Source organism: Aphelocoma coerulescens, chromosome 5 (genome assembly GCF_041296385.1).
Source record: "Aphelocoma coerulescens isolate FSJ_1873_10779 chromosome 5, UR_Acoe_1.0, whole genome shotgun sequence".
Lineage (NCBI taxonomy): Eukaryota > Metazoa > Chordata > Aves > Passeriformes > Corvidae > Aphelocoma > Aphelocoma coerulescens.
In genome coordinates, this window is record NC_091019.1 from 63767694 (window position 1) to 63789340 (window position 21647).

The 21647-nt window shown below is 41.8% G+C and overlaps 1 protein-coding gene across 1 annotated transcript; it reads right to left on the minus strand.

Annotated features, from left to right (window-relative positions):
- Window positions 1-352: 352 nt before the first annotated feature.
- On the minus strand, window positions 353-21594 carry NAA30 (N-alpha-acetyltransferase 30, NatC catalytic subunit). The gene is made up of 5 exons (XM_069018564.1): window positions 21533-21594; window positions 20327-21259; window positions 12794-12917; window positions 10714-10769; window positions 353-3785 (listed from the first exon to the last, which is right to left on the minus strand). The coding sequence occupies exons 2-5, from the start codon at window positions 21254-21256 to the stop codon at window positions 3648-3650; spliced, it is 1248 nt and encodes a 415-aa protein (XP_068874665.1). The 5' UTR covers window positions 21257-21259; window positions 21533-21594; the 3' UTR covers window positions 353-3647.
- Window positions 21595-21647: the final 53 nt, after the last annotated feature.

The window sequence follows — 21647 nt, forward strand, 5'->3', positions numbered from 1 at the left end:
ACTGTGTTAGTCATGACTTAACAGCCATAAAAAAATGACCCATTTCAGTTCAGCTATGACACAGATGTTCAGATAAATGATGTTCAAGATGCTCCTGACACAGGAAAGGAAATTTTAAAATCAAGTAATGATAGACAGTTTTCTCTTGTAAAAATTTCCCACCATTTCTCTGTCAATCCCAGAATGGTTTGGGTTGGAAGAGACCTTCAAGACCACCTCATTCCACCCTCCTGCCATGGGCAGGGACACCTTCCACTGGATCAGGCTGCTCCCATCCCCATCCAGCCTGGCTTTGAGCAAGTGTGTATTTGTATTTTGTAGACAAAGCAAAACAATCATTAGAACATTCCCATTGAAAAGGAAATAGATAAACAACTTAACCATTTATTTGACTGCATTGTATTTAGACAACTTGTACATTTCGTAACCCCACTGTTTTTGTTCTCATCAAAAAGGATAAAGGGACAGAAGAATATAATCCACTCAAAACAGCAGTCCAGTATTTTGAGATACACTTGCTATTTTCATAGATGCCCACCTGATACCTGAACTCCAACACAGGTTGTAATGTTTATACAAGACCTGAAGTTTTTTCAACACAGCACTGAGTTGTAGCAATGTCTTGCAGTGCCCTGAAAAATAGTTTGTGACGTACTATGCAACACCAATTCGATGATGCCTTGAAGGTGATGAACCTGATCATTTCTTAAAAAAACAACATAATGAATGCAAACATCCAGACTGACATGTCAGCCAGTAGCAACATTTGGGCAAATTTAAATATAAAAGCAATCACCTCCTTAGTTAGATTTGTCAATGCAAAAAGGTGAGGGGGAGAGGACTGTGTTTAGCAACAGACAGGAGAAATAACCAACGTTTCCTTGCTAGATTCTTTTTGAAAACCTATGCAAATTCAAGGCTTCCCACTTGATTTCCAAATCCCAAGCAGTACAGAGAACAAATCTGTTTGATACAACCCAACACATGCAGCTTCAGTGTCTCCTGCAGTGAACTCTGACACAGCAGCCATGGCAGAACCTTTTGGGCCATGAGCTCTTTGAAAAACAAAAAAAAGAGAGACCTGCACCTATTTTGCTCAGTATTTTCAACATGGGCATGGCAACAACCACTTCTTACAATAACCAACCAGAATTGTATTTGAAGTTTGCTCCAGAGGGATGTTTTTGGCAGTGAGGAGGGATTTCAGCTCACTTCCAAGTCGGCTTTTGAATCTGAAGACACCCATGGCTTAAATATTAACCAATAGAAAACTTGCCTGTCTGGCTCTGCAGATTGAAACCCCAGCAGACACACAAGGCAGCCCAGTTTGCAATTTGTGATTCAAGCCCAGCAGCTGCTTGCAAGGTCTGAAACCTCCCTGATCCAGCTCCAGGGCAGTCCCTACATCCTGGACCACAGCTGAGGGAAACCTGACCCAATGGATTGGCTACCAACATTTAAGTCTTAACACTGATCAAAACTGCTGAAAAGCCACCCAGAAAAACTGGCAACCCTGAGGGAGCGGGATAACAAGAGGTTTTATCGTGTCACAAGGCAGCAGTGGCTACACACAGGCTTTAGGCTGAGCTCCAGCACGTCCTGGCAGTAACAAACCCCATTTACACCGCTTTGTCTTGGGCACCCTTTAAAGATGAGTTTTCTTTACTGAGGGGAACAGACCCCTCAAAAGCACAGGTGGTATCTACAAGCAGAAAACTCAGCAGGGCCAATTTCCATTAAAAATCTTTATTTTCAAATACAACTCATGATTTGTACATGGTAAGAAACGTCCATCACCATGTGCGATTGGTCTGTGCAAAAGGCGGCTTTGCTCAAATCCAGTTTTCCTGCACAGGGCTCTTTTCCAAATGATACTGGAGGTAGGGGTTTTGTTGGTTTTGTTTTTAGTGTACAGTAATTAGTAAAAACAAACAAAAAAACCCCCAAAAAAGCAACCCCACGACTCAAACCAAACCCTAAAAAGAGAAAAAAACCCCCAAGTGTAGTAAGGCAAATCTGGAGAATTCGCTCGATTCCACGGGAGTGGATTCACTGAGAGTTCATCCTTTTGATCCCTGTATGGACCATTCACATCAGAGTTGGGCTTGATCCTGGGGATCAACTTCCAACTCTGAATATTCTGAGATCTCTGATTACAGAGGTGCTTCCACAAGTCAACTAATACCTTTATTTTTTGTCTTTCAAAATGAAAAAAAAAAAAAAAACCAAAAAAAACCAAAAACCAACCCAACTGATTCATAGACCTGGGCTATGGAATCACACAGAACAGGAAAGCCTCGACACTGCCATTACTGAAAAAATTGATGGGTATTGGTAAAACCTATGTAAGCCCAAGCAAAGAAAGGGGAAAAAAAAAAAAAAAAAAAAAAGAGAAAAACAGAGCAAGAGTGAATGCAAGAAAGAGACAGAATTCCTTCCCCGCTGCTTTGATTTTAGAGGGGAAAAAAATCCCCCAATAATTTAGCTCATGTAAGTTGAGAAAATGAGAGCAGCTAAAAATGAATATGATACACCTTGAAATTTATTTCCAAGACCAAGAACCAAAGATTGAAGCATTTTAGAACACTGAAGCAAAGCAATCTGAATCTGAAAAAAAAAAAAAATTGTTCCAACTATCTTAAAATAGCTGTTTCTCAGAGCTTCTAGCAATAATTTTGATTAAATAAAAATCATACCAATTTACATTAATTTTCTATATCTTCTTTTAAAAGAAGTCCCTCACTCTTTTTAATGAAAAAAGTGCATTCAAACCCAGCAGAGATTCACTGGTGCCACCAGGTTCTTTTAGCAGCTACTCAAAGGTTTTCAATTTAGCTTACACTTCTTGCTATAAGAAGGGCCTTCCAAACCCTTGTTTGGAAGAAGTATCCGAATTATAAAAATCTGAAATAATTTATTATCAAATCCAGAATTTAAATAAAAGCAGATTTTTTTTTCTTGCAAAGACAATTGAAGAAAGTAAAAGAATAAAAGCATGCACTTCAAACTTAGAGGTGAAGACAAATATACTTATCTATACAGGCACTGGCAGACGCAATTTAATGGTTACTTGTTGTAACACACACCCCACCCTACAATACATTTTTTCATTCACTAATCACTGAGGTACCAATATTTAAGAATGGAAAAATTCAATATTGAAAAATAAAACCTAAAATTGAAGCCTTTTTTCTTTTTCTTCTTCTTCCCCAGAAAACTATGGCAATTTTTGTATGAAATGTTAGTATACTTATAGAATTTTACAATCTACATTGGCTTTATTTTGAATTTTCGGGAACCAAAAGCGGCGTTCCCATCCAGGTTTCTCTGATAAAACGTTCACTGTGTGGATGTCCTAAAGAGTCAGCAGACTTGCAAATGAATGAACATATCTTGGCTATCACCTGGCACATCTGGCTGGTACCAAAAGGACTCGGAGTCGGAGACAATCGGCTTTAATTCGGAACAAATGCGCCATGCCAAAGTGCAACGAATGTGTGCGACACTCAATGGGACACTGACAGGTTTAAGAGCTGCATGGAAAGTACTAAAGTCCACCTTGCAAAGCAATTTGGGACAAATTGCATTGCATGCAAAGGACAACTCTGCGCTGCTGGGACGTCGCTTGCTCGCTGGGATGGGGTCTCCTAACGCAGCCATAGCTTCAGACGCAGTGCATCCACTCCATTTAAATAGTATCTGAACAGCCTCTTGTCTCGCACAAAACCAAGGTTTTCATAAAGTTTCAAAGCAGACTTATTTGTGATTTCTGTTTCCAATACAACCTTTAAGGGAGAAGAGAAATAAAAAGAAAGAAAAGAAGTGTGTCGTGTTAGTCAGCAGCTGCAAATACATGATTGCTGAACCAAATCCAAAGGTTTTATTTAAAGGTGCATTTGTTAGCAATGAATGGAATTCATTTCTTCTTATCTTTACTTAATTAAGCGACATTTCCACATTAAGCATCCATTCCCACATTCAAGCATCCATTCCCACGTTAAAAAAAAAATATAGCAATTCATCCACAACTGTAATTGTAAACAACATACAAAGTTTTTAGTTCTTGGCTGTAAACAGTGTTTCAGTTCACCACCTCATAACAGGGTAAAAAACACAGCAACAAACAAATCCCAAACAGCCTCTGTCTCCTGACATCCTCCCCCCAAAACCCAAGCTACCAAACAGGTGAGGGTCCAAAACATACTTGGAATTAGTAACTGAACTTCTGCATTTAACAAGAACTTGGGACACGAGGATTTACTTCATGATTTAGTATCTTTGACCCCTGACTCGTTCAAGTTAGATGTAGATAAAAGCTTCAGGTTGACACCAGGTGTCAGACCCAATATTTGCAATCATTACTTGTGCTCAACACAAGTATCACAGAGTGGTCTGGGCTGGAAGGCACCTTCTTCAAGACCATCCAGTTCCAACCCCCTGCCATGGGCAGGGACACCTTCCACTAGACCAGGTTGCTCCAAGCCTGATCCAACCTGGGTACCAACAAATACCCCAAACCCAAATCACAGTGAACACCAGAAGAATAAGCAGATTTTTCCATCTTTTTTCCCCCCTGTGTTGGTAAGATCTCCTTGCAGAAAGACCTGTCAGAAATAACTCAGACCAAACTCAAGCCCAAGAGAAGTCCAAATTAAGACTCAAAATTGTCTCAGAATTCTCAGTCACAGGCAAAAAACTACACTGGCCTTAATAAGACATTAATTACTAAACTTCAGAATTTTTCAGAATAGTTTCTCTCTCTCTTTTCTCCACATGCACTGAGCAGAGCTCTGCCATAACTGCCAAGCCCCACACCCACTCCACATAATAAAAACTAGTTCTGCCTCTTTACTGGTGTTCAATTCAATTATTTCAGGATTCTGCTGTTAGGAATAGATCATGGTTGCACAAGAACACAGGCTGAACTAACAAGCTGACTGGGCTCCATACACCACCTGACAGTGAACATCCACATATTAAACAGGAGCTGATGGTCACTGTAGAAAGACCATAGAACGAAAATACTGGACCAAAATTTAGCCTGGGTTTGTAGAGCAGTTTAAGTCCATCTACTTTGTGGTCTCTGTGGCCTCACTGCCTTCAGGCACACATTCCCATTCCTCCTGGCCTCTCCTGCCAGCTCTCGAGGGTGGTTCCTGAGCTACTTCCAAAGCCACCTGGCAGAAAACCTTTCCTTTTTCTCTCCATGGGGTTTGTTTTCTGCAGTCTGAGGAGTGGCTAAGACAGTGTGAAAGGGGGAGGCAGCCAGTGGTTACAGTGGCCAATTGAGCCAAATATATTCATTAAATGGATTTTTTTGAATTTTATTGGAGGTGACCACTCTAATCACTGGCTGCCACATTCCAATGCACAATTCCACCTGTGCTTCTCAGTGTAAGGATGCTGAAAGAACAATAAACCTGGGGATAACAATCCAATGAACAATGTAAGGCTTGGAAGTTGTTCATTACAAAATGGAACTAAGAGTCACACATTGAAGTATTAATCATCAGAGTTCTTGAATTACAGCAGGGCAGTGTTGTAGCTGCACACTTAAGACAACCTAATTCAATTCTTAGTCTTGTGGCAAGAATGAGAGATTGAATTTCTGTAGTTGGCAACTCCCAGAACATTACTAGCAACTCCTGTGAGCTGATGGAGTGCTCCTAACATCCTTCATCCATTAAAATGGATAACTATTCATCTGTAACAAATTATGGAAGCACAATCATTTCGCTGGAGAGGGCTATTTCCTACACAGTGTACAACTCCTTAATTCCAATTTAAACAAAACAGTGAAGCCAGAGAAGGAATCTGACCTGTGTAAATCCACCGTGCAGAGGATTATTTATTTGAACCCTCAGCTACAAAGGGCATTCACTCTCTCAAATGTTCAGTAACCTGGCAGAGTGATGTAACAACTCTCTATTCAACTGCAAGCTGCAACACCTTGCAATGCTAAAACACTTCCAGCACTGCAGGTGATTGAGCTGAAGGGAGTGGTTAAATGTTGAAATACAGGTTTGTTGGAATCCCACTACCTGAGTGAATGCTCATCTTGAAAGCAAATGCAAGAGATTTGCTCTGGTATTTCTAAGAAGTCTCAGCACAATGAAAAGTAATTCCCTGATCTCAACATACTGCAGCTGAAGTCATGTTTCTGTTCTCTGAAAAGGAAACACAGGCATATTTTATTCAGATTTCATTAGCTTCCTTAGGTGAAGAATGCATCTCTTCCTGTGTGAGATTTTCAATCAAGCTCCAAACCTCACATTGTTACATGTATTTCTGCTCTTGTGGGTCGATTTTGTTGCACACATATGCCTGTTAAATCCTCTGATAACAGAGTAACACCCACCCCCCTCCCAAGGGCAGCAAAGCTCTGACTGGATTTAACAGCGTTTTCTGCTCAAGTTGCAACTTTCTGAAGGTTGTGACTTTCTCTTTTATCTTAAATTTCATAAACCTAACATTTTAGCTCAACTCTAATTTTAACTGGGTTTAGAAGCAAGAAAATTTCTATATTAAGGATGGAGTGCAATGTTCCTTGTTGCTACATTTTCATACCTCGAATTTATTCCTGAACTGAAGCCAACTGGAGTGGTCAAGCTTTCTCACTGCTTCAGTTCAAACTCTGAAGGAACTCAAGTTTAAAAAACAAGTCATAGAATGGATACAGCCAAATCAAATGAAGAAAGTCCTCTCAGCACTCACAGAGGAGGCTGCTATTCTTACTTTTAAGTTTGGCATTCAAGTTATGAGGGCTTGTCCAGTGTCCTTAATCAATTTAACTGCCTTAACTTTTAAAGAGAGGCAGTACCCAAAATACAACATTTCACCCTTCATATGATTTGTAGATTAAGGGAAAGCTAAAATATCAGTAATTTTATGATTTCAAATAGGATTCCATAAAAATACACATTTCATTTTTACTAGTGTGGTACTGAATTAAAATGACAGACCTACTAGTGTGGTCAAAAAACCCACTCTCAATCACCCTGAAGTTTCAATGGGAATTCCCATGAGAATTTGTGGTTCCCTTTTATCTTCTACATTTCTGCTTTAAAAAGGTTTTTGAAGTCCCGCTTTACTGGAGCCTTATTTTGATTAGTTACCCCTTGCATGGTACATTATTTCAGTAATATGAAGTGAATGGATTGTATGCAGATTCCTCAGTCATTTGTTACAGATGAAAAACCTGCATATGAACAACTTCTCCTTTCTAATTGTAATTAAGGGATGTAACAGTTCCACAGGACGGCCTTCAGCTGTAGAGTTTTGGGAAATAGCTTGTCAGTAAAAACAGTACAAAAAGCAGCCAGACACCCACCTTGCTGCAGTTAGCACATGCTTTTCTTTTTTAAACTGGAAGAAAAATATTTCCAAAACTTTGGAGTTGGAAGTAAAATTATTCCCCTTTACCTGATTTATTTCCACAATTCTCCTTTTCTATGCAACCAGCCCATAGTTATCCTAAATCACTGTGATCTACCAGCAACTTAGCCCACTACAGTTCACTACCCCAAATATTCAAATTCATTAACATCAAATACTTGAGAAAGTCACAAAGGTAAAAAAAAAAGTAAAAATCAGCGATCCCTAAGTTTTATAATATTATATGCAGACACTCCAGCTGGAAGCTGCTGTCAAGTACTTTCTTCAGGCCTGAAGGTTATTTCTGGTTCAAGCACCCACCCCCAACACCAGCTCACTTCCCTGGTTTCTATTCTAACGTAGGCCATGGCCAGCTCCTCCCCTCTACACAGATTCCATTCCAGGCAATTCAGCTCCTCACTCCACAGCTTCCCCAGAGAAACCACCCCTGTGGAACACACTGCATCCAGCAGAAGCTGCCTCTTAGGCAGAGTGCTGACCACTGTAAATCACTCATTCCACAGGCCTGGCTGAGTTTATTCCCACTAAAAAGAGCTTACAGGGGAAAAAAATGTCCTTAAACGCCAGAACATTGCAGCATGCTTTGAAATGCCACCTATCAGTAGTGATTTGTCAAGATTTTAATCTGTGGTGTTGTATAAAACCTTTGTTTTTCAGGACTCAATGCTGGTACTTCAGAAGTCCAACCTATGATACTTCCAAAAGCAACACACTGAGTGAGGCATTTATCAAATTATATGCCACAAATTATTAAAATTAAGTCTATTTACTGCATCTATTCCATAATTAGATTGAAGGGAAGAGTTTCCAAGCAGCCTTTGGAAATTTTTCACGACACCCACAGCTGCATATTCACATTTTTAATCCTATTCCAAGCAAGTTTCAGAAAATAGCATTTTGTTTTCAATTGCACTCCATCTTATCTCAAAAACCAGTATCTTTTCATTTTCATCATGATTCTGACTTTATTACAAGATGTAGAAAAATACCTTAAGAGCAGCAGGGATGGCTAAACTATTTATACATCTCACACAGACAAACTGTTGTGATGCACTACTTCATGTTTGATGAGCTTTAAGCATCAATTAATCAGAAACTGATCTCCTGACAACTGTTGAGAAAACTGGTGAGAGCAAGAGTCAGGCAGAGCTTTTCATGTGTGCCTAGTTAGATTTTTCATATTCTCGTCTGACTGAAAACTCAGCACTCCCCCACGGAGTACAAGTAACCAACATCCTTATTTTGCACCATTTTGGGTATGTGGAAGAAGCCTATGCTTGGTGGCAAAGAAAAAAAACCCATGAAAACACTGTCTGTTTGGCTGTGGATAACCTATATGTGGAAAGAACAACATAAATAAAAATAAGTGTGGGTGTGCCTCTGCTGATGGTACAGAAAAATCAATAAAATACTCTGCTTGTATTCCATGCTCCCTAAAGGGCTCCCAGTTCAAAATTTAGTGCCAGTACAAGACTCAGCTGGTGCAAAAGCCCCCAAAAAGCAGAGGATGAGTTTGGAATCATTGTCTACAAACATCTCTCCCAAAACCATGGCTGTCCCCATCCAGCACACAGTTCAAGGAGTCTGAATTGTAGTGCCTTTGAACAAGGAGACAGAATCTGAGAAATGCCCTCTGCCCTTGATCCAAAGCATTTATACAGCACCAGAGATGGAAATCTGTGACTAAGACTTAATGAGGCCTCACTGCAGACCTGCAATCCTTATCACATTTATTTCATGTTTATGAGAATAAAAAACACCAAGAAGGGCTCTTGGATTAATATGACATGGTAAAAGAAAAAGACAGACATGGAAGAGGTCACTGTTAGAGATCACCTGTTAGTCCAACTTAGAAATGAATTTACATGAGAAGCAGCACACAGACATTCAGAAATTAACAGTAATTACTGCAACTCAGAGCCTGAGTAGAAACAGCCAGTTCTACTCCTCACTCTCTAATAACAGTGGGCAATTCACTCCCCTTCTCTGCATCTCACTTCTGCAGCTGTGGTGTGAACAGTGTGACCCTGATCCTCAAGTATTTTGCAGGTTTTTTTTTAATCTTGAATAGTCTAGAAATGGGAAGTCAATGCAAGACCATAGTGGAAAGCAATGGGGAAAACAAACCAAGCAACCTCTTTTTGATTAGTTCAGTGTAGGCAAGTAGTAAAAGAGATTACAGGAAAGCATTTTAGAAACCATGATAGAAGCAAGAAGCCAAAAACAAAGAACTTAAAAGAATTACAGATTGCACTGTACTGCTCAAGTACAACATAAATTAGAAGGTGGGGTGAGGGGGCAGAAGACACCAGTAAGCAGAGGCATGAAGGGATCTGAGGGGAAGAATAAATCTCTCAATGAATGAAGCCAGAACACAGGCAGGGGATGCTGCAAGAAGCGAAACACAAGTGGAAAAATAAACAGGAGTATGTGCCAGAAGTCCTGTGACACCAATTGTAGCTTTGCATAAGAAACTTCCCCGCGGGGCAGTGGGACAATTGAGGGAGCAGTGGGACAATTGAGGGAGCAGTTGAAGAGAGATAACAGAGATCAAAGGCTCATTAACTATGACACAATGAAATGACAGGGCTCACATATCAGGAACAACTGCATTGTACCAAGGAGCTGGAAGTTAAAGGGACAGATAACCTGGCTGAGGAGGATGGATGGATGCAGGAGGAGTTCCTCAGAAGTTAAACAAGGCACATAACAATAGAGGCACGCTATATATATATGTTTATATTATAAAAAAAACAAAAACGAAACAGGAACTGTAATCTGGTAAAAGAGTAGCAACTTTTAGGGCAGGGAAGTTTGCCAGTGATTCAGTGACTCTCCTTCCACGTCTGTGTCACCATGCTAACCCACTGCAGCTCTGTTCTGGGCAGTGTCAGAACAGCCCGATGAGTGGCTGTGATAAATCCACACTGCAGCAGCACAGCACACACTGTTCTCGTGGCTTTGTGTACTCTGAAGGTATGGCAGGGCTACACAGGACATGCTCATCCCACTGCTCAGCTGCACCTCAAACTGGGGCCCTTGCATGAAAATGGGCCTGAGTGAAGGCTGAAGCAGTTTCACAAGGTAAAACAGCTGAATTTCAGCACTTAGGGCAAATTTACAAAGTCCATCTCCTATTTGTGCCAGACTTTTTTTTGAGGTTGTTTTCCCCGTTTTTATAAAAGGGCTTCTTACCAACTTATTTCCCACCTAAAAAAAAAGTCCTGTAGAAGAAAAACCTGTGAAAGGAATCCACATACAAGAGAGTGCAAACGTCATTTCATTTACATTATGAAAGTTTTGATTATAAAATCTTACCTCATCACAATCTCCTTCAACCATAGCATAAATAGCTTTCTTAACCAAGTTTGTACCTGAAACACAGATTTCAGTAAGTGTCAGAGTTGCAGTGCAAAAAAAAAAAAAAAAAGCCAGTTTATATATGACTAATGTGTGCTACCTACATGACATAAGATCTGGGGAAAGCAGGGAGGAAAGAAAAACAAGGAGCTGCAGTCAAGCTGCAGTCTCAGGTTTGAACACTAAAATAATCTGTGAAGTTATCCAGAGACTCAGCTCAAGTGCAAGATTCTTGTAACACAAAGATATTAGAAACAGGCTGCTATGCTTAACAGAGTGTTATATATAGCCTTCCAAGATGTGATTCATTCCTTTTTGTTGCATTTAAAGTCAAAATCTGCTGGCATGTACTTGAAGGACATTCATCTTCCAAGGGAATTTCCTCTTACTAAAACAAATACTTCTATTAGTAACAGAACTTACAAAACCACTGTTCTTATGGCTCATTCCCATTTGGGTTTGCTAGTATCTAATAATATCCTTGAAGCCCATCCCTTCCCCTCAGTCAAGCATTAGTTTAATTTTTTAATCATTATTTTTCATCTATTTCACAACAGTTCTACAAATGTAATATCCCTACCTGTCTGTAGAATTGGGGTGAAATTGAAAGTTGATTTCAAAGTTATTAGTGGAAAAAACTGCTGTTCAGTGAAATTGCATAAATCTCACTTCCATAAGAAGGCTATGGAAAAGGAAAAAAAAACCCCAAGGAATCTACAGAATGTTTTAAAATCTTCTCAAAACTTTAATCAGTTAAGATTTTTCATTGAATGTTATGATAAAACTTCTACATTTAAAGCAGATCTTCAGATTAACGGCACACCTTGAGAAACAGCAAGGTGGCAAATGTAGGAAAAAGTCAACATATATAATGCTAGAGTAAGCAAGGCTTTAAAGATAAATTCTATGTATGTAATTCTAATTTAACAAACTGACTAAAGCGAGGGAAAAGTCTTGCAGAGATCTTCATAATAACAGCATTAGTTCTTATTTACTTATGAATCCAAGCACCTGCAATTAAATTATGGAAGACTCCTTCATGACTCAGCTAAAAGGAAAGGAGAGACAGTGATTTCTCAGTATCTTTCTCCCTCTGCTCCACTACAGAAACCAACAATGGCTTTTGAATTGCACTGGGAAAAGAAAAAATCTGCACGTGCTTGAACAGTTGTGGTAATGTGGTTTTTTTGGAGGGTTTTTTTTTGGAAGAGGGCAAACACAGTGATACATTCTGCAATGGATCACTGTATTTTTCAATTGCAATAACTTTCTGTCTTTAATCACAGAAGTATGACCTGTTCAGGGTGGATGAGTGGTGAAGCACAGTTTGAAGCTTTGGAGCTGACATCTACGTTTAGTTAAAAATACCTTACAAAATGTAATTTCACAATAATCAGCATAAAAAAATTAAGTTCCATAAGAACAGATATTTAATTAAGCCAACTCGGCTAACTCGTGTTAGAATGAAAATCCCTTCACCAGGGCAAAACTGATTAACGAGGAAGGGCAAACTCCCTGCCAAGAGTGATTTCTTTACCTCATAACTTCCCAACAAAACAGATCTCCATTTCAATCCTTCAAATAACAACACACAGCTATTTTTCTTCCCCGATTAATACAATAATGAGCTCCATACATTCTCCCTGACGGGTAATATATGCATAATTTATAGGGGCAAGTCAGGAAATAGGTTCACTGTAAAAAAGGAGCCTGAACACATGGAAATAAAGTGATGAGGGCACACACAAAACCACAAAGCAGTTCCCACTGCTGTTATTTGGCAGTGGTATAGGCAGAGGTAAGGGGCTTCTGCCTGCCTTTCTTTTTAGCCTTATCAGATCCCAGGTGTGAACCTCACAGGGCATTTCAGGTTATTTTAACAAAATCAGAAAAGCCACTGGGGAGCTCATGTGGTTGAGTAAGGCGGGGATGACACACAAAGCATCCTGAAGTTCAGTTCAGCTTAAATCTTTATGACAGCTAGAGTTATCCCAGCTAGAGGATTTAGGGAAGAAAGAACAAAAAAGGCTATTCTTACCAATTCCTTTTCTTCTGTATTTGGAATCCACTGCTAACATGGCTATATAACCTCTGCGGAACATCTTTTTGTGCATATCCAGCTTGCAGACGATGGCACCTACACACTCCTCACCTACCATGGCCTTAAAGACAAACATACACGTATGGAATTCTCAGTTTGGCATCCACAGTGCTACCAAAAGCAGTAAACCAGTTCATTTTTTAAGTGAAACAGCCACGCAAAATATGTTTGTACAAAGCTATGAAAACGTAACAACATAAATTTTAAGAGCGTCTCCAAAAGTATTACTACGAATAAAAGACTTACTGCTTTATTGCATCCCAATTAAATTCCAAGTCAATTAAAGACCAATTAATTATTCCTGGAGAGAACCACGTTATCATTTCACAAAGTCTACAGGCAAGACCACGTGTGATTAAGGGGAAATAAATAAAATAAACTAAAAGACCAGGTTAAGGCATAAATTACCCTTTCATATGAGCTTCTGCAGAGAAAAATCCATTTGTGTTTTATAGTGATCTGAATTTTCCTGTACAAGGGCTGTGGTAGATAACATGCTTAATTTTTGTCTGGTTTTAATGTCAAGGCCACAAAGGATCAGAGAAAAGCATTGCTGCATTTAATCTTTAGACACTGTCGTTTTCAGTCATATGACACCCAGAGAACAAACAAAAAAGCACAGTTAATTTCACACATTTTAACTATTGGGAGATTTCGTTTGTTAAGAGCTATGCACTGGCAGTTAATCCCAGTGGCATTGTCACAGTAACTGTGGTCAAGGAGACGCAGGCATTCTGAAATATTAACAAGAAAAACCCCGAAAAGGAAAGGACCCAACTCCTCCCCAAACACTCCTCCCCAAACACTCATCAAACCACTTGCACACCCACTGTGTTCACCAAAATTTTACCATGAAACACATAAGAGAAAGGAAAACTCATGTTAACTGAAGGATTAGGCAGCATAAGGGATTAATGACATTATAACCTGCAGCAGTAAAACTGAGTAATGCTGCAGAGTGGGACAGCATCCAAAGGGAAAACAAATTCCTGTGCACTCAGGAAAGTCGGGCAGAGATAAAAAGAAACTCATAATTTTACATATGGGCGTGTGAGTGGATCCACAGCCTTTGACAGACCTGCAGGGGGGCCAGCCTTGGGCTCAAGAGCAGCAGCTAAACCAGGACTACAGCACATGATTGGCACCAGCATGTGCTGGCACAAGAGCTGCTGGATAATCCAAATTTACAACTCTAAGACACGTCAAATGAAGAGGACTTGCTAGAGCCAGTACTGCCAGGCCTCAGAGCAGCCCACCTGTGGACCCAGAGCTCACTTCTCCAAAGTCTGTGCTATACTCAACCACCTGAACCTCTGTGCACAGCTTGTAGGCTGAAACTCCATGGATGGAAGAGTCCTTCTTGCAGGTCATGCTGCAGGCACAGTCTCTTCACCCCAGAAAGAACAAAGTCTTTGAGCATCTCCACCTGGATGGTGGGTTATTAACCAAGCCAGCTGTCAACCAGGAGCTTCAGCAAAGGTGAAATGAAGCAGCCAAAAAAAAGGACCAGCTGCAGTTCCATGATCCTAACTCCATTTCTAAAATAGCTGAAGCAAATATAACTATTGCTAAGTTTTTATTTGGCAGGAAAACATATTTCAGCAGTATCCAAGAACAACCCTGAACAATCTAACGAGTGGTTTTTAAAACAACAAACAAGAACTGTAGCATCATCTACTCTGGACTGAAATACAGAGCCTCTAAGCAGTCTTTCATTTGTTCCAAAACACAGTTCATTCCACAGAAAAGAGGAGCTGTGCCTATACTCAAACGGTGGATGCAAAGTTTCAGCTCAAGGCAAGTTCTGTATCTCGGCTCAGACCTGAGAAAAGCGGGGAGTTAAATAAAGAGTATCATCAGACAGACTGCTCAGAACATTGCTATAATTATGCAGAGTACCTAGATGTAATCTTATACCTCACTAAAAAAAAAAAAAAAGCACACCACAAACTAACATGTTATAGTTGTGCTTTGCCCTGGAGTGAACACGTGCAAACTGTTGATCCTAACAGTTATGTGGAGAATTTTTACGATGTATATATTTTTTTACACACTTCAGGAGTAGTGACAATCTAGACACTACATATCTGAGCTCTTTCTTGTTCAGGGCACATTTCAGAAAAGTTATATTCATGAATCATATATTTAAAATGCTAAATGAACAGCGAAGAATTTTGTTTCAGTGATCAAAGAAGCAAATACCCACTGGTTTTACCACTGTTGCCAGAGAGCTGAAGAAAGACTGACTCTGTTACCAGTTCTCTAAAACACTTAAATCTATTTCTGTGTCTTTAGGCAGGTAAGTCTGGCAGTGAATGTACAGCTGTTCCACTCACAGAGGGAGTGCTGCATTTCCACCTCAATTAGAGGGGGTTTTGTTGCCTTTCCTCTTCTCTCTCCTTTTCAACCTTATCTAAAGCTGGAAAATGAACCTAAACCGTGATGTGAAACTTTGCAATTTAATTTCCTGCAGAAGGTTAAACTGTGCAAATAAAAAAAACCAGACTGAAATAGGGAGAGCTGTGAGGAGGGAGGAAAAGTAGCTCCCACACAAAATCATTTAGGAAAAGATAATCATGGGCCAAATTTTCTTTTCAGGTATACGAGAGTACTTCTAAACACACAATTTTCTACAAACATAATTCAGCCTAAGTCACTATTATATATTATAAACCCCACAGAGTACTATAAGATTTACTCCAATACTAGGTTATTAGTAGCAGGATTAACATACATGAATCCAAATCCAATATTTGCATCAACTTTGTTCCTATGAATAAGTTTAAATGTTTAAAATAAACCAGATTTTAATATACTGGAAGAGCTAGTAGAGAAATGTCTGTAAATCAGCAAGAACATTATTTTTCACAGAATTAATCAATTTGTATTAATTTCATTATCAAAGATGGCATTATGTCTGTCAGCCACAGCCCGAGTATGCACTTAATATCCAGATCCTGTGACTTTTGTTTAAAGGAGATTAAAACAGCCAACGAGCCCCAAAAGGGAAATATTTCGCAATTCAAACGCAGAACTTGCACCGCATTTTCCTTTCACACCTGCACCAAAGTCCATCCCAAAGTATCCCAGCCACAGCTCTGTATGAACCGGCTCACATTTAGGGATCATGTTACCGAATGCTATTAGAGGATACATTTAGGCTAATGGTTTTAACCTCACGTCTGGCGCTTCAGCCACAGCTCTTCCCGATACCTGGCAAATCATCACATCCCCGTTTCCACTCTAGGAACCTGGAACCAGCAATTCCCTCCTGTGCAAGGAACACCCTCTGCCGCTGCTGGAATAACTGCCCTGGCTGTTGTCACCTGCTCAGGTGCTGCAGGGACTTCAGCTTTCACAGAGCCACCAACAGTGAGAGACTCTCTGAAACTGTGATCACTCCTAAAAACAAACTGGAATACAGAGTTTGCAAACTCTCCTGCAAAACTTCTTCTTCCTACGTCTGCCATGAGGCCAGGAAGACTTCTCAGACAACCTCCTAACTTTTCTGGTTCTTCCTTTACGCCCCAAGTTTTCCACAACTGAAGAACAGGGATGATGTCTTACAAGTCTTAATTTCAACACACCGAGACTCTTGAATAAAATCCAATTTAAAAAAAAAAATGCAAAGCATTAGTATAAAACAAGACTTAACTGCAGTCATTTAGGATTTACAACACATTTAAAACCACTTACATGGAATTAATAGGTTATTTTTAAACTTGTGAAAGTTTAAATTATAAATGCTGCCATAGCTAGTGGCAAAGTTAAGAACCCAATAAAAGCACTGATTTTCCAGATTTTTCTTAAAAGGCAGCTGAGTGGTACAGTGAATTACAGGAGAGGTTACAACACTCAGCCAGAACTCTGCTTTTATTAAGTTCTGTCTTATCCAAACTCTGGCACAGTGCAAGGTTTCCTAAGCTCATCTCTCCCACGCTAAAGGATTTTGAAAACAAGTTTCTGAAATATTTAATTTATCAGTCTGAAATGCAAGTTCCAGAACTTTAACACTGCTAATACTAGAAGCTACAAAACCACTTTAAAAGAAAGCTACAACTTCGAAAATGCATTTACAATCCATCTGGGAACAAAGATGTAGCAGTGCTTAAAAATACTTCACATGAAACACAAGATGCCCCTTGCCCCTGTCATTTTTTGGCAGAGGAGTGGTTATAATTTGAGGAGAAACTGGGCTGACAGAGCTTCTGAGCAGAAGTAAAACCCAGGCATTTACTGGGCACTCACACCTAATACACAGTGCAAACCTGCTCTTCCAAAGACAGACAAAACATGAGTTTAAGCAGAGAGCTGGAGTTTCATAGAATCACAGAATCCCAGAATGGTTTGGGTTGGAAGAGACCTTAAAGATCATCTAGTTCCACCCCCCTGCCCTGGACAGGGATGCCTTCCACTGGAAGTTTATGGAGAAAAAGGTTATTAGCTGGTTATTACCACAGCCCAGATACTGCTGTAGTGTAACACCTCAGCACTGAGCAGTACTCCCAACTTGCCACCCCTAAAGTCAGGGAAAGACTTATGTGGATAAATTTGACATTGAAATTAACTGGGCTTTAAGATTTCCAGTATCTCCAAGTCCTTTTAAAGTGGAATATTAACTTCTTGAGTGTACAGCTAGGAAGTGGCTTGAGCCTGAAAAACACTAGTGACCAGTCAGGGTTGGTCCTCTGCCTTCCCTCCAGCTGTGCACTCCCACCTCTTCTCTTGCACCAGTGCCTGTGACATCCTACAGGAATATATTTGGAGCTCTAAACCAACAGAGGATCACCCTGAAACATCTAGATATACACACATTTACAGGTATATGCTGGTCAGAGGGGTATCTTGGCTCCCAGAATCAGAAAAACACAGGGCTGGCACAAGGCAGGAAGAGGGAGTTGAAGAGAAAGGAAAAGCAAGTGGCACCCTGGGCTGCACCAGCCCTTAGAACAACTGGGCAACTTGTGAAGGCCAAGCCAAAACTCAGCAGGTTTCAAACCCATGCAATAAAGTTAATAATGTCCCCAGAAATTAGCTTTGCACTGTCAGAATAGGAAAATGATGTTTTACATGGTTCACTGAATAAAACATCAGAAAAAGGCTAATGCTGATTATTTAGGGAAAACACACATCCCATCTTAAATTTCAGTGGTGTCAGTCCTTTCTTCCTACAGGGAGAGGAAAGGAAAGGTGCCCAAGACAGCACAGGGGGGACAGGTGAATATGCTCTGGAAGATTTTTTAAATGGTGATGGTGAAATCCAGTAAAGGAATTGACTGAACCCTTATAGATCTTTTTGCAAATACAATCAAATCGTAGGCTAACCCCTCTTCCCAAGACAATCAAAACACAGCCAAAACCTGAAACCAGAAGGGCGTTGGGCCACAAGGCTTTAAAGACAAATGATTGTGTGAGATCAGGCACTAAGCTTCATGTTCACCATCCTGACACTTCTTGCTAATTGAAATATGCAGTCCCTGACTAAAGATAAATATTTAAAAGTGATTTATTAGAGAGAAGTAGTTCAGGAATCCATTAACTGCAAGAACAAATTATATTTTATAGAACAGAAAATCTTCAAGGCAACCTCTAAGAAACAAACCTTAAAAATAATAAAACCAGTCACAAAAACCCCAACCCTCCCCCCTCCATGAATTTGACTCAGCATGCTGCAAGACCTTCAAAGTATTAAGCAGATAACAATTTGCTGTCTTTAGACATTCACAGCCATATATTATTCTGTACAGTTTTATGTACTTTACATTGTCCCACCTTCCCAAAAAAATGAAGGCAAATACATTGAGTTCAGGAAAAGTTTTGTTGATTCTTCAAGGCTATCAAAAAATGAAGCTGTCATTACAAAATAAGCTTTCTCTTCCTTGAGTGATATCTTACACTTTGAATGCACTTATTAGAAATCATCTGTTTTAGTTCTCTGTCAAACAACTTGTCACTGCTCTTCTCACAACAAAATTCTCCAGTTATTCCCTGACAAAAAAAAACCAAAAAAAAAAACATAACGACTGAAAGTCTAAACAAATGCATTGTGATCTAAGAGTATCCAACATTGCCTTGGCATTACCAGGGATACACCTGATGCTCAACGTATGGACTTTTGTAGTTCTTGAGCACTTTATTCTCAGTATGAGTTAAATCATTCACAGGCAGAGCTCAGTGTTTGAAGAACATCACTGTGCTCTGATCAGCATCCTTGTAATGGCAAACATGACTTTGCAACCAACAATGCTCTCCAATATTTTTTGTATTCTGTTTTGTTCCAGAAGGTCAGCTTTTTGCTTTGCTCAACTTCCTGTAATCCTACTGTATTCCCTCTGCAGGGTTTTAAGAGGCACAGTTGTGAAAATCCTTCTATAAACCGTATCAATCCTGCTATAAATTATACCAGATCCTAAAAGAGGAACATTCAGGAAGTTTAAGGCCAGATGGACTCCATTAGCCTCACCTCTTGTACTCCTATTCTATCAAAATTTCAGAGATACCCCTGAACTGAAGGGTGGCTTGGCTCTGGCTAAATCAGACCTTTCAGAGAGGTGTCCGGCCTTAATTAAAACACCAAGAGAGAAGAATTCATCATTTTCGTTAGCAAGGAAGTGCCAAACACTCCCCTAAACGTTCTGTTTTGCAGCTGTAAGGGTTCCTATGAGCAAACCAAACACAGCTAAGCCCTTGCTATGCACACACACTCCTCAGACCAACTTCTGCTCAGTTTCATTTACCTGTGGATGAATTATCATCCTAAAAGCATGCAACTGAGACACAAGAAGTGCTAAACATTTAGGAAGGCAGGGGGGCAGCTAAACCAGCCTTTCAATAGTGCAGTAGGAAGAATACAAAACTAAATGCGTTGTTAGTGCAGGGAGCCAATGCGAGCAGCATGAGAATTCCTGCATGCTGCGAGCACTCTCACACCTGTAAAAGCAACACAGTTGGACTTGTCTTTCTCAAAGTAAGCTCACAGATCAAAAAGTCTACTAAACCTTTCACAGTACCTCTCCACCTATCATTTAACATTTACGTGCCAGCCCTGCTTCAGTCAGTTTTAAAACCATTGTGCAAGAATTACCAAGCAGTTACAAGGCATTAGTGGACTAAGTGCTTTCTTTTTTAAATCCAAACCGAGGAACTGAGACAGAATCATAAAATGAGGCTACCAAAGGTCACAAAAGTCAATGTCAAAACCAAGATTAGAAGCCCTGAATTCCTGGATCCTAGCCCTGTACTCAAACCCTTTCCCCACCACTTAAAATATGTGTTAACAAATGCAGGAACTTCGGGCACATGCTTTACTTATACATGCACAGGTCACAAGGGGACAGGTATTTCCAAAAAAGCTTGGCCTTATCCGCAAAAAGATTATTAAAAGTATTTCCACAAACGTATTTCCATCCTCTCCTCCCCTGCCCCACACCACTCCCAACTCCTGCCCTCCCTGCTCCCTCCGGCACTTACCAAAAAGCAAAGTTGTGGCCAGTTGTGGATAAAATACCTATATGTGTAAATGGAGTAGGGTTCAGACAGATCTTTGGTGATCAGTCTCATGATATCGGGCATCTGCAGCTCTGACTCATACTGGACGTATCGTATCGTTAGGTCCTCCTCGGGCTGACAGTCCGTTCCCGAGCCTTTCAAACTGCAGGCTGCTGCTAAGGACCCGGAGAGTAGCTGCAGGGACTCCTCCTCCTCCTCCCCTCCTTCATCCCCCTCCTCCTGCTCTTCCTCCTCCAAGCCAGTCTCTCCTGCCAGCCCATTGCGGGCTGCAGTCTTAGCAGCAGCAGTCGTGGTTGTGGCAGCAGGCTGGCTCCTGTCCCCTTTAGCTGGGGGAGAAGGAGGAGGAGAGGGTGCAGTCCTTCCCTGGGGAGGGAGGTGGTTGGCGTGGGGGGACGAGCAGGGCGCTGCGGTGGGGGGCGACGACTGCTGCTGTCCGGAGCCCATTGTTTTGCTGGCTCGCTTGTTCTCCAGCCCCTCGGGGGCCGCCCCTGCCTCCGAGCCCAGGATCTTGCCCTTGAGGGAGGCCCGCAGGTGCCGCAGCTCGGGGCTGATGAGGCCGTTGAGCTGGTGGTTGTGGTGCGGGGGGTGGTGGTGGCGATGGTGGTGGCGGTGCTGCGAGCCCCCCTTGCCGCCGTCGCTGCCTCCTCCTCCTCCTCCTCCTCGCTGCTGCTGCTGCTGCTCCCGTCCGCCCGCGGGTCCCTCCTCTTCCTCCTCCTCTTCGGCCTCCTCGTCCTGGGCGCCGGTGCAGGCGGCGGCGGCGGCGGCATAGGAGGTGGCAGAGGAGGAGGAGGAGGAAGCAGCCCCCCCTCCTCCTCCTCCTCCGGGGAAGGGGGAGAGCGTGTCCCCCTGCGGGGACAGGACGCTGCTAGGCCCCGGCGGTACCTCGGCCATATCCTACGGGAGAGACCGACACAAACTCACCGGGGAGGAGGAGGAGGGCGCCAAACCGAACAGGGGCGGCGGGAAGGTGGAGGGGAGGCGCGGCGGCCTCACGGGCCGCGCTCGGCGGGGAGCGGGGGGGGCGCGAACAAAGGCACGCACGGTGCCCGGGCCGCGCCTCGCCGCCCCGCCGCCCCCTCTGGCGGCTGCCCCGCTCCCCCCGCGGGCGCGGGCGGGGCCGTTCCCGGAGCGCTCGGGGCCCGGGGTCCCCCCGCTGCCGCCACTCACCGCCGCGTCTGGGCAGCTCCCGCTCCGCCGCCGCCAAGCGCGGCCGCCGCGGCCGTAAAACCCGCGGCCAGTTCCTGTCGGCCCTTACGACACTTCCTCCCTTGGCGGCGGCGCC

Excerpts from the sequence above, each read along its gene's own strand:
- NAA30 (XM_069018564.1), bottom strand. The coding sequence starts at position 21,256 with ATGGCCGAGGTACCGCCGGGGCCTAGCAGCGTCCTGTCCCCGCAGGGG. Across the intron at positions 12,918-20,326 it reads GGCCACAACTTTGCTTTTTG|GCCATGGTAGGTGAGGAGTG; the intron begins GTAAGTGCCGGA and ends TTTGTCTTTAAG. Across the intron at positions 3,786-10,713 it reads TTGAAGGAGATTGTGATGAG|GTTGTATTGGAAACAGAAAT; the intron begins GTAAGATTTTAT and ends TCTCCCTTAAAG.